This window comes from Zingiber officinale, chromosome 9B (assembly GCF_018446385.1).
Source record: "Zingiber officinale cultivar Zhangliang chromosome 9B, Zo_v1.1, whole genome shotgun sequence".
Lineage (NCBI taxonomy): Eukaryota > Viridiplantae > Streptophyta > Magnoliopsida > Zingiberales > Zingiberaceae > Zingiber > Zingiber officinale.
This window is the reverse complement of record NC_056003.1, coordinates 26,530,779-26,549,113: the sequence shown is the minus strand read 5'-3', so window position 1 is coordinate 26,549,113 and position 18,335 is coordinate 26,530,779. Positions and strand designations below refer to the sequence as shown.

Below are 18,335 nucleotides of genomic sequence, written 5' to 3'. Positions count from 1 at the left end.
TCCACTAGTACATTTTGGTACCCTAATGACTTATCTATTAAATGTTTACTAAATTTCAAATATCCGAGCTTTGGGCCCAAATGATTCTGAAGGTGAGGAATCTTCCTCCTTATGTGTCATCAGATAAATTTAAAGTCTCTTCCGTGTTGATCTTGTGACGGGTTAACGGGGACACTGGGAGCAAGTGTATTTATCTTTTGTTACAATCAGATAAATTTAAAGCACAAGTAGCAGTTCACACAGTAGCCCAATGGTCCTACAAGTTTGAATACGAGAGGTGAATTTTGTGCACTCCCTGATATTCGAATCCTCAATGTATGAAAAAACCCAAAATGTGTTTATCGCCGCACAATGTTTACTATCTTAGAATTTACCAAGAGGTCATGTATAATTTAATCATATATATATATATATATATATATATATATATATAATTGCACATTCGGCCAATGTACACTCCTGAAACACCTTTCACATTTCGAGATATTTGAGAGGAGCTCTGGATATCCAAACATGTGATGATCGTCTAAGAGTGAACCGAATGAATGTGCACGATATCAAATCTTTTATAGAGAGAAAGCACCCCACCAAGTGAGAGATTAAGATAATAAATGAGATTTGTCCATCAATCCAACAAGTAGTAGTTCAAATAAATATATGATAATTGCACATTGGAAGGCATACATATTGAATGAAATTTCATATAATGCGAAACAATCTTTTGATACTCCCCTCCTTGTTTGCTCTACAACCATGGACACTCGAGCTATAAATAAGGTCGATCGAATTCAGCTCCAACATTATGTTGTTGTATCATCAGTACCTTTAAAAAGCTTGCATTCAAATATTTTACACTATGGAAAGCACGAGCCATATATTGAAAACTTCTATTTGAACTCTGAGATTGAGAAAACGCGGGCTGTGCCATCGTCTGAAACCGAGACGAGGGAGTTCCCGTCGGCAGAAATAGCAAGAGATTGGATGGTATCTGCGTGGCCACTGAAGGTTCTGGCACAGCCACCTGAAAGACTGTCCCAGATTCGCACCTTTCCATCGACACAACCAGATGCAACATACTGAGATGTGCCCAACCATGTGAGGCTCGTCACTCCTTCCTGTCCAGTGAAGAACAATCAAATGAGTTGAATGCTAAAGAAAAGCAAGGTACAGAGGTGTGCATTAACGGAGTTTTGACCTCGTGATCACATGTGCATCGCACTGAAGAGCTTTGCAGATCCCATATAATGAGCTTCTGATCCATCCCACCTGTTGTCGCCCAAAGTGCACTGCAAGGAGAGAAGATGGTAGCATTTGAGCCACATAACCACAACATGGAACTATCAAGGTGCGTGTGCACAGAAGATGGGTTTGCCTTTAGAACTTGTAACTGATCAAAGAGTCCAAAATACCAATTGCCACCTATTTGTTACTTTTGTTTCTCAATAAATTATCGTAAAGCGCAGAAACTTTTCTAACTGAGAATGATTGTCTAGCAAAACCAAATATGAACAAAATTGCATCCGCACAAAGCTTTTTCAGAGTCAAGACATGGGTGAGATTGTTAGGAAAATTTGCTAAGATGTACAGGCACAGCTAAACACCAACCCCTGCCCCATCCTTTACACAGTGAACATGAAAACCAACTCTAATTGCACTAAGAACAATGAGTCCAATGTTCAAAAATCAAAACTAATTGTTGCTTGCATCATGACCTATATGTGTTTTATCCCATCTCATCCTCACTTAAACAAATTAGCGGAAAAATATAGAATGCTGTATTAAATGAAAGCTAAGATGAAATCAAAAGCCGACACTAATCATTTGTTTGTTGCTGTACCGTAAAATAAGCAAGGTTACAAAGAGGCAAGTTTGAGCAAAGAATCCGTATCACTGTCCCTACACTGCCTAGAACTGTATTGGCTTGAACCCACCTAGGATCCCATACAAATAGTAAAGTAGGTACACTCTGGCTCAAGGTGCATCATTGGTTCAGGTTGAAATTGTCATCACAAGGTTGCGGGATGTTTTCTAGTGTATTCTTGAGTATATGGATATGCATTTAAAAATTCAACTGGGAGGAAACGAGCATACTTTGGTTTAAGCCCAATGCACTCCACAGAGGCCGTGTGAGAACTTAATGAGCTGATTACCTAGAGAAGAGAAAATTGAAACCAGTCAGTATATCCAAAGTTAATATTCACAAATGTTCAAGTGAAAATCACTAAATTCAAAATTCTTGAGAATTACAGAAGGTAAACTAAAAATATGTTTTCGGTTAAAAGAACATGATAGTTGTCTATTCACTTTAAACTTTCTCAACTACTACTAGCTACTCAAAAACAGGAGAAATGGGGGCTACCCAACCCAAAAAAAAAAAAAAAATGAAATTCCTGTTTGTCAGAGATAGTAGCCCTGTAGTCTAATTATTGACAGCATCAAGGCCATACCAAAGTCAAAAGGGATTTGTAGAAATAAAATGGAGTTTAGAACGTTGAAAAACAAGCACTGACACTGCTAATCTGATGCCAGCATTGCATCACAGAAAACTTAAGAAGATTCTGGTTGGTGAATGACATGATCCAGACCATTTGTAGCCTAGCTCAAACAAGCAAGTAGCTTCGTCGCCAAGGCCTGGTTTACTCTAATGGAAATTAGAAGGGAGAAGGGGAAGTAACACAAAAAAATGTGTACAAGTTAAGCACGTGCAATCTTATGATCCTTTACTTTCTCCTTCCCCTGCCAAACCAAGCCTAAATCTCTTTTGACTAAAACAATGGAAAGCAGTACTATTTACCCCAAACTTAAGAAAAGATAGGTGTGATAATATACCTAAGAAAAAGGAATATCATTCACACCATAATTGAATTGTATATTAGCTCTAGCAATAAAGACAAATCACAATCAAAGTATATTAGAAATCAGAAGAAACAATTATAACAAGCCCATGCGCTTAAGTTTGTGAAGTATCAAAAACTCTAAAGTTGACAAAAAATATGCTCACATGGATTAACATAAGGGAATGAAATAAATTTACCCGTCCTACTGTTATGTTCACCAAGTGAACAGAGCCATCCTTTGAGCCCGTGATTGCAATAGTAGAATCAGAGGTTATTGATAAGCATGTCAATCCATCAGTGTGGTATGGATGCCCTACAAACAGGTTTCGGTGACATGGTAAAATTGTAATGACTCAAACCAGTAAAATGGCAGTCCAATAGTAAAGAATTGAAGCTATGAATAATTTCAGGCTAGAGATATTATTTGTTCCCGCATCCAATATGAATACATATTTCCACATAGCTGATGCCCAGTGATGACATTAATGGAAAGGACAAGTACTTGGTCTGCCATTACAAGACAATTACTGCATTCAGGAGTTTAACACAGGTTGTTGGCTAAAATTTGATCATCCAATAAGGCATTATCGTTATGTGTGTTAACAACGAGTATTTCTAAATTAGATTCAGACAATAATATGGCATCAGACTGTAAAACAAAGGGTGAGATGGAAAGATTTTAGAATAACTAATTACGGTTTTCCATATTTGAATTAGGTGAGTTGAACTAATTCTTTACAAGTAGCTAACCACAAAAATGGATAAAGTGGAATTACATTCTATTTGAGTGTCTCTTAGCATGGGTTTGCTTTACAAACAAAACCATAAACTTCACCAAGAAAAAGCAGTTTACAAAATTATACTGTATGGTTAACACATTCACAGTTAAATGGTCACTTCAAATTCTTTATTGGCTTCATTGGCAAATTCAACCAATGATGCTTGAAGATAAATTTGGATATTGTAATAAAATTCAGTGGTATATATCTCCCACTCAGGATTCCCAAGAACAGAAAAAGTAAAGAGAGTTTATCAGATTGATATGAAAGGACAAGGTATACCTTTAACAACATGGAAACACTCTCCAGTCTTAGGGTTCCATATCCTCAGTGATGCATCATCAGAACCAGTACAAATGATCTTACCTTAAAGCACAAAGTATTCAATGGCCATCTTCCAAAATTATAAAAGCTCAAATGTTAAGCGTGAAAATTTCAGTACCATCAGGAGTGAAATCACCACACGTGACAGTGCTTCCATGACCAGAAAATGTATTGAGACAGACACCTTTGTCAGCATTCCACATCCACACATTTGCATCTTCTGAACCAGCTATTAGCAAGTGCCCTCTTGGGTGCCACTTAAGCCACTAAATATTGAAGATAAATATAAGTAATAATTAAGAATCACAAAGACCAAAATAATAGAGCTCACCTCAAAGCCTTCTCCAGAACCTTCAAGTGTAAACTTAAGACTACCTGAACTAGTGTCCCATATATGAACATGCCCATCAAAGCTTCCAGTTGCAAGTAATTGTCCATCAAAACTGAATGCCACAGTAGAAACAGTATCTTGATGTCCTGCACAATGGAAACTCCAGATGAGCAGATTAAAAAAAAGTCATTGAACTAACATATATCAAGTCGCATTCCATGAATCTAGAAGAAATTAACACAACCATGCAAGATCAATGGTATTTCACTGAACGAGATGAAGTGGATATTTACTGACAGTAGGGATGAAGCAGAATAGTATATCCATTCATTAAGAAACAAGGATAACCAAAATAAACTAGTGTAGGCAAATAAAGGTAGCATTTCCTGAATTGGGAAATAAGCAAGCATGCAAAATTGATGTATGCATGAATATAGAAACAATATATCACATCATACGCATACCTCGGAGCTCTAGACTGCTATCCACTGAACCAATTTTCCAGAAAAATCCTCTATCATCTTTACCTCCAGTAGCAACAAGAGATGCATCTGTTGGACTGCATGAAACAGTATATATTTCGTCTGCACCAATTAAATTCAGCAATCTGATCTCAGAATCCTTGGAACAATTTATTAAAGGCTAACGCAACAATGATCAACTTTCTATCTACTCTATAAATCCATAAACAGAGTCAATTATTGAACTCACAGGTAAACAGAATTAACAGTTAATTACCTGAATGGCCCCTGAAGACAAACACAGAATCATCAGCTTCTTCTACTGCCACCAAAAAAATATTCTTAGTAATGTTAAGTAAAAAAAGCTGTAGTGATCCAAATCCAAGAGGCATGGTATGGCTAAAAGAAAAGAGATCTGTAAAACAAGTCCCTCTGAGAACTCAAGAATTTTTCAAAAAAAAAAAAAACACCCATGAAAACAAGTCAAATACTATTAAAGGAGAAGCAAATAGCTGATATCCTCGATGAATGGAAAGTTATAAAAAATTTTAACACAGATCCACAATTAACCTCGTCCCGAAATTTCTTTTATCGCAAGGCATGCTCCGACCCAAGCACCTAAAAAAGCAAATAAAAACTCGATAGCCCAAACACTTCGACAACGAAAACTCACCCATACCACCGTCCGAGCCCACCTCTTCATCCCGGTCGGGAAGATCTGCTCAACAGCACATACGAAAAATATGAGAGCGAAGTGAAGAAGGAACTGGTAGAGAGCAGGAAAAAGGACCTACCTTCCTCGTCAATGGCGATCTCCTGGATAATATCATCCTCGTCCAAGAACACCTCTCCTTCTTCGTCAGACTCGTAGTCGCCGGCGCCGTCTCCATGGATGCTCATCTTCAGCTGTCAAGCGCGGCGTCGCTTGGGATTTTGTGGCTGTAGAAACCGTACTTGTACACTTAAATAAACAGGCCCTAATTTAAGTAAAAACCTATTTACATCGGATTCATAATTTTAAAATAAATTGCAAATTTAGTTTGAAATATTACATTTCGCTCATGCTTTATTTATACTAGTTTGATCGTACACACGCGTTACTTGTATAATATAATAATATATAAATTATTTGAGTCTTTGAAAATCTGAATTAGTTGGATTTTCTAGTGTCACCCTTATAAACCAAAAATTAATTATTTGGATAAGATTCGTTAAACTCATACAATAGTGACGCTAGAGAATTCCAGTAACGGGCTTCCCTATGCAAAAAAATTATTTTAATTTAATATTATACTTGTCTTAGTAAAAAAATTAAGAAAAGTATATTTTTTAACATCGTCGGCCTGAACTCTAGATCACTGATTGTTTCGCTTATGGAATTACTAATAAACCTTGGAATTATTTTTAGTGTAAATAGAAAAAAGGACATTAACGTAAATGCATTTTAGGCTTCACCAAATTTAGTTAGTAAAGGGGAGAGATTTTTAATAAAATAGTAAGATATATATATATATTACGATAAATTATTGAATTTATATGAAGTTTTTAATTATCTAAATCACGAATCCAAATTTCAAATTATCAAATCATATTTTTATATATATTTACCCATGCACATATCTATTTTAAAATTATCAAATTATAAAGAATTTATGTTAAAAAATTATTTTTTTCAATATAGTTTGTCAATTTAATATTTAAGGACATAGATATAATTAAAATTAAATAAATAAATACATATGATATAATTTCATATCGCTCTCTAGATACATTAGTTAGTTTTGATCGAAATTGACTAATTGATATAAAGAATTCGAAATGACATGAAATAAGTACTACATCTGATTATATTTATACCTTTAAATATCAATTTGACTCAATATATTGAGTATATTATTATTTTTTAATATAAATTAAAACTTTTAAACATATTCATGTTAAAAAAATATTGCTCTGAATGACCATATAAAAACTTGATTTCATGTTATTCCGAATTTTCTAGGTCAATTAACTCGTGTTGATCAATTTCGGATTAAAATTAATTGATAGACCTAAAAAAAATTCAAAATGATATGAAATTTAATCTGTTATTTTAATTCTTCTTATTATATTCATATATTTAAACAGTAATAATTTTTTAAATATAAATCAGCCTTTAAAAAAATCAATAATTTTTTTTATTAAAAAAAATTGCCCGAATAGATTGCTACATGATTGGGGCAAATGTGGAGGGTAAGATATGTAAAAGGTATATGATTTGATAGTTTTAAAAGTTAAATACATATTTTGAGTCTTTGAAAAAGTTATATTTCGATTTAATTATAAAAATTAAAGTTAGTCGAAATTTTCACTTCACTCCTTGAGATTTCACCCAATTTTTAACGCTATGATAAGAAGTTGGTGCTAGTTGAAGGGTTAAATTGAATATTGCTAAATTTGAAAAGAAAAATATCCTTTAAAAAAATAAGTTGAAAAAAATTCAGTATGGATCTTGATGCAAGATACGAAGATGACCTGAAAATCGAAACAAAAATGAAAAGCTGAAGAAAAATACAGTGGCATGGACCTATTGACGATTATTCTGGAAAAAAAAAATTTAACTAGTGAATAGAATTGTTAGAACCCTCAACAACTTAATGTAAACTTTTTGTTTTGATCAAATTTGTTGCAAATCTCGGGACATGTTTAGCAACTAAACCTAGGATGTCTTGCTTACTTTTGTTCTTCTTCGTTGTTTTTTATATACATGTTTCTAAACTATCTTAACTACTAGTTTCAGACCACAACTTTTGGTAAATCAATCGCTAGCGGTTTCTTTTGTTTTACTTGTACCATAGATTTCTCCTGCATTGCAAAACTGAATTAGTAGGGCTTGTCTTTCAAAACTGATAGTGGCCATTACTTGGCAACATATGTAAAACATACACATCCTTAAACACCACGAAAACCCACTTAATCCCAATCCCAATCCCAATCCCAATCCCAATCCCACAAAAATGAATAAAAAAATGGCTGATCCTTGACATTGCCGAAGAAGAGGACTCGGCAGCGGCTGCGTCGCTGCTGGGTGGGGCAGCGACCGCTCGGGAGGCCGCCTCGCCGGCTCACCGGCAGCGCGACCGCTGACCGGCCGCGTCACCCTCTTTTTTTGCGGAATAGGAAATAAAGGTGTAGGGTTAAGGGATACCTTGAGCTTCGTAGCTTGCTGTGGAGTGCGGCGGCAGGGGAGGAAGACGAAGTCGAAGATGAGGCGGCGGTTTGGACGCGTCACGCGTTCCACTGCAGTTTCGGCGTGGAAGATGGCTTAGGGCAACAAAACAGAAACTTTTATCAGGCAAAAAAAAGAAATAATATTTTTTTTAAAGCTCCGCCCGAAGCAGGCATGAATTCTAAACCCACTGTTTAATTGGTTTCATCTATTCCAAATCATTTAGGCATAATTTAAAAAAATTTCCAACCCCATTATATTATATATTAATTATTTTTAATTAATCCTGAGTTAGACAACTGAGGCTGAGCTAAAAACATGTGATTTTTTTATAATTATATTATGTATATTAATTATTTTTAATTAATCCTGATTTAATAAGCTGCAATAAAAACTCGTGGGAATTTTTTTTGTATATATATATATATATATATATATATATATATATATATATATATATTATTTTTAATTAATCCTAATTTAATCAGCTGAATTAAAACGTGTGGAAAGTTTTTAATAATTATATTATATATAATAATTATTTTAATTAATCCTGATTTAGTTAGTTGAATAAAAACGCATAATTTTTTTTAATTATACTATATATTTTAATTATTTTTAATTAATCCCAATTTAGTTGGATGAAATAAAAACGCATGAATTTTTTTTCTAATTATATTAAATATATTAATTCTTTTTAATTAATCGTGACTTATTAATTAGCTGAACTATAAAAGCATGAAATTTTTTTATAAGTATATTATATATATTAATTATTTAAAATGGATATAACGAAAGGCGCATGTAAATTTAGAAAATTTCTAAATCACACACCCTAATTTAAAAAATGATTAAAAAAATGCACTGATTTGGATGATTTTTTCGTTCTAGTCCTTCATTAAGCATTAGCTTTTCACATATTGATTTCACATGGATTCGAGCCATATTTAAAACGTTTAAATTTAAAATAATTTTGATGATTCGAATGCATACCATTTTAATATTTCTCTCTCTCCACGTTTGGAGAGCAAATCTCTTTCAATTTATACAACTCAAATTTATATATTTTTTTAATTTAACTATTAAAATCAAAATCAAGATTTAACATTAACTCTACCTTCTCCAAACTCTATTCTTTCTTATGATTGTAAATTTATAGAAATCCAAATAGTATAAATTCATTAGTAAATTTCAATCAGAACATACTTATTCATCTAGAGTGTTTCAATTGGACTCATTCCAAGTCTTGTGAGTTTCTGAAATGCCTAGGAGTCCAAATGTAACACCTTTTCTATTTTGGGACTTTCCTAGAAGTGCTAAGGAGAATAAAGTAATTAGTTAGAATGTTTGGCCCTGGTTTTCTAAGGATCAGGACTATGTTAAACCTAATATAAAATTAAATCAGGATCAAATTGGATCTGATGTGGGGAGACCAGGACCAACTTGGTCCTAATCTACTCTCAAATCAAGCCTAATTTGGTCCTGATCTCCAAGAGATCAAACCCAAGCTCAAGCTTTCTAATCGGAAGGTATCATAATATTTTAGCACTTATAGGGAGTTCGAAATAAGTAATGGAGGGTAGCTTTGACTCCTTAAGTTCTCAAAAATTCACATGACTTGAAATAAGTGCAATTGAAGAGGTATATAAATACACCCCTTCATAAGGAGAAGAAGAAAATTAATTATTTATTAGAGAAAACCTAATTAGATTAGGGTTGTCTCTTTCTCAACTCTCCCTCTCTTTCCGCCGCCTAGCCAAGAGGAGTCGCCTCCTCATAGGGGTGTTAAAAATGAACCCAACCCAATGACCCAACCTGAGTCGACCTGAAAAAAATCAAGTTCGGGTTGGATATTTTCAAGTTGGGTTGGAGGGTTTTCGGGTTGAAATTTTTCAGATTGGGTCGGGTCGGGTTCGAGTTGACTTGGGTTAACCCGGGTTGACCCAAATATAGGATTTATTCAATTTTTTAAGGTTAAATCAAATTTTATTTTGAAAACTAAGATGTTTTTATGTATATTAATATCAATGTTAGTATAATAATGATGGAGTATTGGGATAAAAGTGAAAAATTATAGGAAAAATAGCCAAAAAAAAAGTCATTTTGAATTGGATTTTTGGGTTGTCCGGGTTGGGTTCGAGTTCGAGTTTAGGGGTTTCGGATTGAATTCGGGTTCGAGTCGGTTCGGATTGGGTTTAAAAAAATCAACCCAACCCAACCCACCCAAATTGACACCCTTACCTCCTCTTGAGCTGCCGCTGCCCAAGGCCCCAAGCAAGCTCCGTCTAAAGGTGTGATCGGACTTCCTTGTTGTCGTTGCTCGAGCAAGCTCTGGCCAAAGGTGTGGTCGGACCACCAAGGTTGTTGTTGTTAACAAAAATAATCTGTTCCTGGAGATTTTCAGGGACTTAGTTGAATTTAAATTATACGAAATAAATTCAACTTACATGTTGAAATAACCTAAGATAATAATCTCAGGCTGCAAGCAGGGGTTGATGTCTGCCAAGTGCTGAACGCAGGCTTCATAGTGGTCGACAGGGCAAAATAGGCTAAGGCCGACTGAGAGAAGAGGCTAAGGCCGACCGAAAGTAGTGGCTTATGTTGGTGCAATTAACCTCTAGGGCTTCGATGTTTGACAATGCACCTAAGTTTGGTCAGTTTGACCAAGAGTTAATCCAAACAGAACTTGATGTTTGGAAAAGAGTAGTCTAATCAAGACTAGATGACTAGCAAGTGAGAAGTCCTAACTAGAGATTAGGCAAGTCGAAGTCATGGTAAGTGAAGCTAGGTGGTGGAAGTCCTGGTGAGTGAAGTCGGGCCCTGGTGAGTGAAGTCAGGCCCTAGTGAGTGAAACTAGATAGAGGAAGTCCTGGTGAGTGAAGCCAGACAATGAAAGTCCTAGTGAGTGAAGCTAGGCAACTATAGGGAGGTAACCCTAGGTAATGTGTGACCGACTATTTTTCGGTCGACCGCACACGGTCGATCGGACCAGCGAATCCTGAAATATGTTGACACTGTTTTACTTTACTATTTTATCTATTGTATTAACCCAGTGTGCAGGAGTTGACAGGTCTGAGGGAGTCAAACTAAGTTAACGGGCTAACCCGATAGCTGGCATGAAGTCCAGACAGGTCAATGGGCTGACCGGATGTCTGGCAAACTGATAAGTTAATGTAAGTCACTAGAAGAGAGTGACCAAGTGAGGATGCGTCCTGGTTGAAGGGACAGTAGGCGTCGATCCAGTTTAGGTCCATTTGGGATCCCTAAGCTGAGACCTTGACTAGTTCCTGGTCCTAGGAGGACAAGAACTAATTACTATCCTTTATTATCATTTATTATTTGTCCTGATACTTGTTTTGCAAGCTATTTAGACTAATGTGGTTTTTGTAGGATAAAATGAGCTTATTTGCCTTCGGATGGACAGTGTTGAAGGCGCCTTTAAGCAGTAAAGGCGCCTTCGTACTGTTCATAAAAGGCACCTTTCATGGCTATGGAAGGTGCCTTCCGTAGGATAAATTTTGGCCAAAGTTGTAGATAAGTGTCGGGTTGTTTGGGATCAATTTTATCTCATTGAAGGCGCTTTCCATGACTATGGAAGGCACCTTTTATGTCTTTTATAAGGCTATCTCGAGAAGGCATTGAAGAACAACTGATATACGAGCTACTACGCATTCTTTTGAGATTCCGACTGCTCCGAGCTCCTGCTACAACACTGCTGTAAAGTTGCTGCGCCCGATGACTGCTCCGAGGACTTTCGATCATGACCGGCTGACTGACATTAACACGAGCGCTTCCACATCGATCTTTAAGTGTCGATAATTTTTTTTGTAATTAATTATTGCAAAAAGACAAATGCAGTGCATTGCACTTATTTAATTTTCATTGTACTCGATTTCCTCTTCCGGAGGTACCGGAAGAGGTTTTTAGTGGATTACCCATCGATAGGTCCACAAGACCTGGGTCTTAGAGTAGGAGTCGCCGAAGTCTCCGAACCAAATAAAAACCGTCCATGTTTTTCTTGTGTTCTTTACTTTCATTTTATTTTTCCATTGCTTATACTTTGATTTCAAAATCGAAAAGATGAGTTTTTAAAAAAACCACGTGATTCACCCCCTCTCTCACATGTGTATCGATCCAACAGCTTAGGCCGATCGAGCGAAGAGACTAAGGTCGACTAAAAGTAGAGGCTTAGGCCAATCGAGCGAAGGTTGCCGATCGAAAGTAGAGGCTTAGGCCGACCAAGTGAAGAGGTCGACCGAGTGAAGAGGCCGATCGAACGAAGCTTAAGGCCGACCGAGTGAAACTTAAGGCTGACCGAGCGAAGCTTAAGGCCGACCAAACGAAGAGTCGACCGAACGAAGAGTTCGGCCAAGCGAAGCTTAAGGCCGACCAAGCGAATCGAAGGCTTCTGCCAAGCGAGTTGCAAGCTTTTGCCGAGTGAGTTGCTACCGAGCAAGTTGCAAACTTCTACCGAGCGAGTTGCAGGCTTCTGCCAAGCGAGTTACTGCCGAACAAATTGCAGGTTTCTGCCAAGCGAGTTGCTACCAAACAGCAGAGCGAAGCCTAGAAACTAGTCGGACGAGTGAAACTGAGTAAACTAAGGCCTGCGACAAACGCAGTTTCTTTGAAACAGATTCGCCCCACCTCCGGCTATGCTTCGAGGCTTTCTCGGGTCGTCTGTTTCCCAAGATACAAGAACGAACTGTGATTCTCCCCAAGCACTTAGGGTCACGGTGAACTAAGAGGTACCTGAACTATCACAGCCACTCCGTCGAGCAAAAGTTGCACGACAGAGGAGAAGGGAACGTAGATGGAGAGCTTTTGCTGCTTTTCTATGTGCATAACCTTTTGTCTGTGGTCGCAGCCTCCTTATATAGGAGCTCAGACCAATGGACAACGTTAATGATCATTATTTGTCAGCTGTGTAACGCCAGCATTTCACTCGACTACATTAATATTTCTTTAATGCATTTGTTACATAAGCAGCAAAAAATTTTACGTGACAAAATGTTGGTTGTTCTGTTTGGGCAAATTTTGCCCCGACCAATTCGGCATTCGACGCGCGCAGGTCGTGCCCACACACGAGTCAACATGATTCAGTGCAATCCGAGCTCTGGATTTGCACCCTCTGCACACTCACACGTGAGAAAGAGTCTCTCCCCATGCATTTGTTCACATCCTCAATGCATGTGAATCAATATAAATCAACCAACATGTCATGAAACTTTTAATATGAGACTAAAGTCTCATTCACAATGAAGTCTCTTTCCTCTTCCACCTCTTCTCCATTCACATCTCTTATATCCAATAATTGTTGCCACCCAAAGGAGCTGTTGTCGCCTCCTTTTGCTTGTTGTCGCACCTTGCTACTACCACCAGGAAGCTCCGGTTGCCTGCCAACAACCTCTAGCTGGTGATCAGCCACCGGACAATAGCCTAGATGTTGTTGTGTCGCTGGTCAGCCCTCTGCCACCGACCTCCCTTGACCGGCAATCACTTTGGCCACCGGACAGCAAGGGTTGTTTCTGCCCCCTTCTCCTTCGTGTCGCCAAATAGTTGGCTGGACCTTGCTTTGTGTCGCTGAGTTACCCTCACCGTCGAGCACAAAGACAGGTCGAGTATCCTCTCTCAGATCACTTCGTCTCTTCCTTCGGCTAGTACTGAATCGGAGATGAAAACTTGTGACTTAGTAAAGCAGTCTTGAAGATATCTTGGTGTGGATATCAATAAAGACAAGTCTTGTTAGACTTGCTTGTTGATTCTGATAGAGGCTAGCCTTGCGAGGCAAGTTAAAATACTCTCTACAAGGTTCGATTATAAACTCGTAGGTATATCTTCTAACAAAGTTATTATTTTCTATAATTATGTCTAACACATACGTATCCTTGAGCATGAATCCTCTAGTCCACAAATTGCAGACCAGAGGATGATCCACTTTGTGGATTAATTCATTTCAATGGACCTCATCACCTAAATAGATAGGGTCATCATAATCCATCAATCTACAAAGTGGACCATCCTCTGGTTCGCAATTTACGGATCAGAGGATCCCGCATGTGTATCCTTGTGGTTATGTGTGTGATGCGTATTGTAATAATTTTAAAAAATTATTATACTTCCACTCCTTGTTTATGAAACAAATTTTTAAAATATACATTTGGAAATCTAATGGTGATATCAGAGTCACTTACACTTTGGCATAGATCATAGATCTATGTTATCATGTGTAGATTGTAGTAAAAGTTATCTATGGAAATTTAAGAAATTATGGATATGGAAATTATTTCCTAATCCAATGTGAAATTTCTAATTTTATAAATTATTTCCTAATTTATTGGTGAAGAAGACTGAGTCAGGGATGAAGTCGATGACTGGGGGCGAGTCCGAGAATATGTCACCAAGGGAGACCAAATCAGAGAGCAAGTTGAGGCATGTGGCCAAGTCCGAGAGTATATCGCCAAGTGAGATCGAGTCTGAGAATTGTAGCCGAGTGAGGCTAAGTCAAAGAGTAGGTTGGCACGTGTAGCCAACTCCGAGAGTATATCATCGAGTGAGGCCGAGTCCGGGAATTGTGGACGAGTGAGGTTGAGTCGGAGAGTTGTGGCGAGTGAGGCCAAGTCGACGAGTAAGTTGATGTATATGGCCAAGTCTGAGGGTATGTCGTCGAGTGAGGTTGAGTTCAAGAATTGTGGACGAGTTGCAGTAGTTGACTTGCCCCCAAGTGAACATGGCTCCTCTGGATGTGTGTACCAAACATGTTTGACTAGACCCAAATGTAGACTGAGTTTGATTCTCCTTTTTGCCCTTTGGGTCAAAATTGATCCGCTTTAATTTTGACCAACCCAGTCCGCTTCTTAATCACACTGGACATATGGGGTTGTAAGTTTCCGCCACATCATATATTTACATGGGTCGTTATGCCACATATTTTACTGTTTTTTAAAACCTATAAAATTTTAATATCAATATTTTGGTTCACCCGCAACGAGTTTGCCTTGGATTCCAAGTCCACCATTGTTGTCGAGCTCGACACCAAGACCAAGGCCAAGACGAAGACGCTTCAGGTAATCCAACTCTGTTCCTATAATTGCAATAAGTAGCTAGGACTTCTTCCTTAAAAACAAAAAAGATAAATCCAACTCGTCCCGAATGTGTTTAAATTCCAAATTTATTTAATAATTATGTTAAACTTTTCTCTTAATCGGCACTTATTGTTCTCTAATCAATTAATAAAAGCATTTTCTCATTTATCTGCTTATATTGTTCATTTAACATTGTGACAAAAACGAATATATTCATCTTAGCGCTCCCGTCAACCCATCCAACATGGAGAAGATAAAATATTGTTCATTTAACATGTTCCATACATGTAAAAGACTATAAAAAAATTCAACAAATATTAGTTGTATACCAACTCAATTATGTCCGGAGGCAAAAACAGATAGAAGATTATTTCTCTGGGCAAAAAAAAAAGTTCTCTTTTAAAAATTATCAGAGTGGCTGTCGAAGGGACTGCGCCAACAACGCCAACCCACCACTGCTGACTATACCGGCCAGCGGAGGAAGACGGCGACAAGTGTGTGCTGGGCCAGCTGGCGAACAAAATCTCCGAGTTCTTCCCCAGAAGAAGGTCATCGCCCCGTGGTGCTTCATGGTGCTGTTCGTGCTGAATGTTGCAAACAATAGTTAAGATTCAGGTTGGATAGAGTTTAACCTCTATATACAATACAGACAAGTCTGTGGAAGATATCGCCTCAAAACTTGGTAGCAAAAAGTGCAGGTTTTGGAGAAATGGCAATATCGCCATATGCCTCTTCTTGTTGTACATCTAAGAACCCATAAGTCTTTAGAACCTAGCAACAAAGATTTCGGAATAAGCACAAAGATGAAAGACTTCTTTTCTATTTGTACTCGAAAGAAAGCGAGAGTTCAAATGAAACAACAAGGATTAACAATGTTATTCAATCATGAAAATGGATCTTAGTTTCAAATTCCAATGAAACAATGTGCAACTATCAAATGCACTCAAGGTAAAAGAAATTTATACTTACGCCTAATAAATTGAGTTAAAGAATTTCTAATAAAATGAAGACTAAACACTTAAAATGACCAAACGCGTACCTACAATAAGTAGAAACCACATCAAAATCTAAGATATAGAATACATATTGCTTGAAAGAAAAAGTGATGTTTGGGAGTTACTAATCCAAAGATCTCTTCTTAAGGAATTTGTTCTTCATAAAAACCTAAGTCGATCTAGAGATGAGACTAGATTGTTTTTGCCTCTGATATTTGACAGAGAATGTTTTAGCTAGAAGGAAATGTTAACTATGGGAATAGTTAATCATCATGACCTCCTTTAACCCTGGTAATTAATTTCACCACTAAATGGCTAAATTGTAATACTCTCTAATGGAAGAATTAACAATGTTCACATATCATGTTAATCAAAAGGAAAACAAATGTTCTCAGAATATAACATTACCAAACTTTCAAAGAACATTTGCGCGCACCGTCTTCTTGTTTGTCCTTGTAAGATATCATTTAAACTTAAAACTCTATGTTCTCTATCTCCACTCTGAGGTGGTGATTGATTTTTAAGAAATTGCACCACAGCCCTACCATGAAGAAACTTTAATAACATAAGCATTGTTCTTCTACTTGTTTTAATGAAGAAAATAAATATATTATAAATCACATGTCTCTTACCTAGTCCGTGCGGATAAAGTTCCAGCTTCATTATCTTTATAACCTGAATGAGGACAACTATTTTAAGATTTATGAACTTCTATGTAACAAAGTATGCAAAGGAAAAAACAAAATATATACTTATCTTACCTGATGATTGGGTACTTGCATCAAGAAAATCAAAATCCTAAACAAAGCAAAATCAAAGATTCAAGGCAAGGTATATAATTAGTATGAAATAATCTTAACTAAAGTAAAACATGGAAAGTAGTGTCACTGATATTCTTCTACTAAGGAACTTACTTCCTCCACAGATAGCAACACATTTGGAATTCTGGGCATGCTATTTTGAAGTGGTTCTTCCTCCAGAGAGAATAGGCTAGCTCCAATTGCATAACTAGTTGCTTTGGTCCTAGTAAAACTTTCAACTGTAGGTAATATCTCTGTATCAAAAGTCTTATCAAAGTCAGGAGTTGAATCTGCTATTGTGGTGTTAAAGAGAGTCATATCGACTCCTGCGGAGGGTGATTGTATTGTTTCATTTATATTCGCTCCACTATACAAATCAAATCGAGCAATCTCAGGTATTGGTATTAGATGCAACTCATTCTGTTGTCCTGGTTGGATATCAGTATGCATATCGAATCGAGAATTCTCAGGTACTGCATTCAGCTTGTCCTGTTGTTCTGGTTCTGTATTCCTGTCATTATTTTGTTGCTTAGGCTCTTTTTGCAGATCCTCTGAGGCAACATGAGGTAATTCATTTGCAAACTCTGATGAAGCTTCCATATGACTCGAATTGTTGCGGCTTTGAAAAAGAAAGGATCTAGAACAAAGCTCTTGGAGCTTACCATATCACACTGCATATATGTTTGATTCAAACTAAGGATCATATAACTCAAAATGTAAAAATGAAAAACAAGAAAAGAAAAGAAAAGGGAAACTAACCTAATAGCAGTGTTTCATGCAATACTTGCTCATTTTGGCGGTCATCTGAAACCTTCCTCCACTTGCGAATTAAATCGGTAGTGTCTTTAAGTTGTTTTTTCATGTCTCTGGAAAAAAAAAACAGATTGTATGATTTATAAAACCAATGTCAATCCAAGATGTTTACAAAAAATTAAATTAATCATGTAAGCAAATTCTACAACCATTGTATCTATTATTAACACTAATGAACAAATAGCATCATTTGTTTAAAAAAACTTCATTTTCATATGATTTGTTAAAGGTTCAAAAGATTCATTATATGACTGACACAATATTATTTTAGTAGTGTCACTATTCCAATTGTATGGTGTCGATAGTAAATTAGAGAGGGGAGAAAAGAGACGAATAAGAAAAAGAAAAAAAATGCAACTATATGCCTAACTTGGGTCTTTGTGTCCCATTTAAAATTTAACATTGTGTTGTTTGAGCACAAACTAAAAAACAAAATATATTAATTTGCTTGGGTTTTTGTATTGTTTCCATGAATTATTACTGATGTGATTTTTTGATAAATCTATTTGATCAACTCGTGTTAGACTGATTCTTGATCCATATTTGTGACCTAAATAGGATCAAATTGTGCAATTTGAATTAAAAATATATGAGCTTAATAACCATAATAATAAGTTTTACTAAGGTTATGTTTCATAAGATATTTGTTTGAGGTTTAGAGAGATAGAAACTGACTTATAAATTTATAATACTTGTATTTGTGAA

The 18,335-nt window shown here is 36.5% G+C and overlaps 1 protein-coding gene and 1 long non-coding RNA gene across 4 annotated transcripts; both read right to left on the bottom strand.

The window, feature by feature from the left end:
- Window positions 1-592: 592 nt before the first annotated feature.
- On the bottom strand, window positions 593-8,057 carry LOC122024589 (angio-associated migratory cell protein-like). 3 transcript variants are annotated; one of them, XM_042583245.1, is made up of 12 exons: window positions 7,920-8,057; window positions 5,527-5,671; window positions 5,406-5,450; window positions 5,010-5,051; window positions 4,736-4,855; window positions 4,272-4,417; window positions 4,059-4,206; window positions 3,899-3,982; window positions 3,035-3,150; window positions 2,092-2,150; window positions 1,196-1,286; window positions 593-1,115 (listed from the first exon to the last, which is right to left on the bottom strand). In XM_042583245.1, the coding sequence occupies exons 2-12, from the start codon at window positions 5,630-5,632 to the stop codon at window positions 888-890; spliced, it is 1,185 nt and encodes a 394-aa protein (XP_042439179.1). In that variant the 5' UTR covers window positions 5,633-5,671; window positions 7,920-8,057; the 3' UTR covers window positions 593-887. The 3 variants fall into 3 exon arrangements, with proteins under 3 accessions (XP_042439179.1, XP_042439177.1, XP_042439178.1); XM_042583243.1 differs by having other exon boundaries at window positions 5,010-5,054; window positions 7,920-8,056; XM_042583244.1 differs by having other exon boundaries at window positions 5,010-5,054; window positions 5,527-5,638; window positions 7,920-8,001.
- Window positions 8,058-16,517: 8,460 nt separating this feature from the next.
- Window positions 16,518-17,029, bottom strand: LOC122022756. The gene is made up of 4 exons (XR_006123079.1): window positions 16,932-17,029; window positions 16,779-16,815; window positions 16,650-16,674; window positions 16,518-16,558 (listed from the first exon to the last, which is right to left on the bottom strand). It is a non-coding gene; the product is annotated as an uncharacterized LOC122022756 (long non-coding RNA).
- Between the last annotated feature and the right edge of the window lie 1,306 nt (window positions 17,030-18,335).

Bases quoted from the DNA above. Each gene is read 5' to 3' on its own strand.
- LOC122024589 (XM_042583243.1), bottom strand. From the start codon at position 5,632: ATGAGCATCCATGGAGACGGCGCCGGCGACTACGAGTCTGACGAAGAA. The intron at 3,983-4,058 runs GTACTGAAATTT...TTGTGCTTTAAG, and splicing joins TGGTGATTTCACTCCTGATG to GTAAGATCATTTGTACTGGT. The intron at 1,116-1,195 runs GTCAAAACTCCG...TTCACTGGACAG, and splicing joins GATGCACATGTGATCACGAG to GAAGGAGTGACGAGCCTCAC.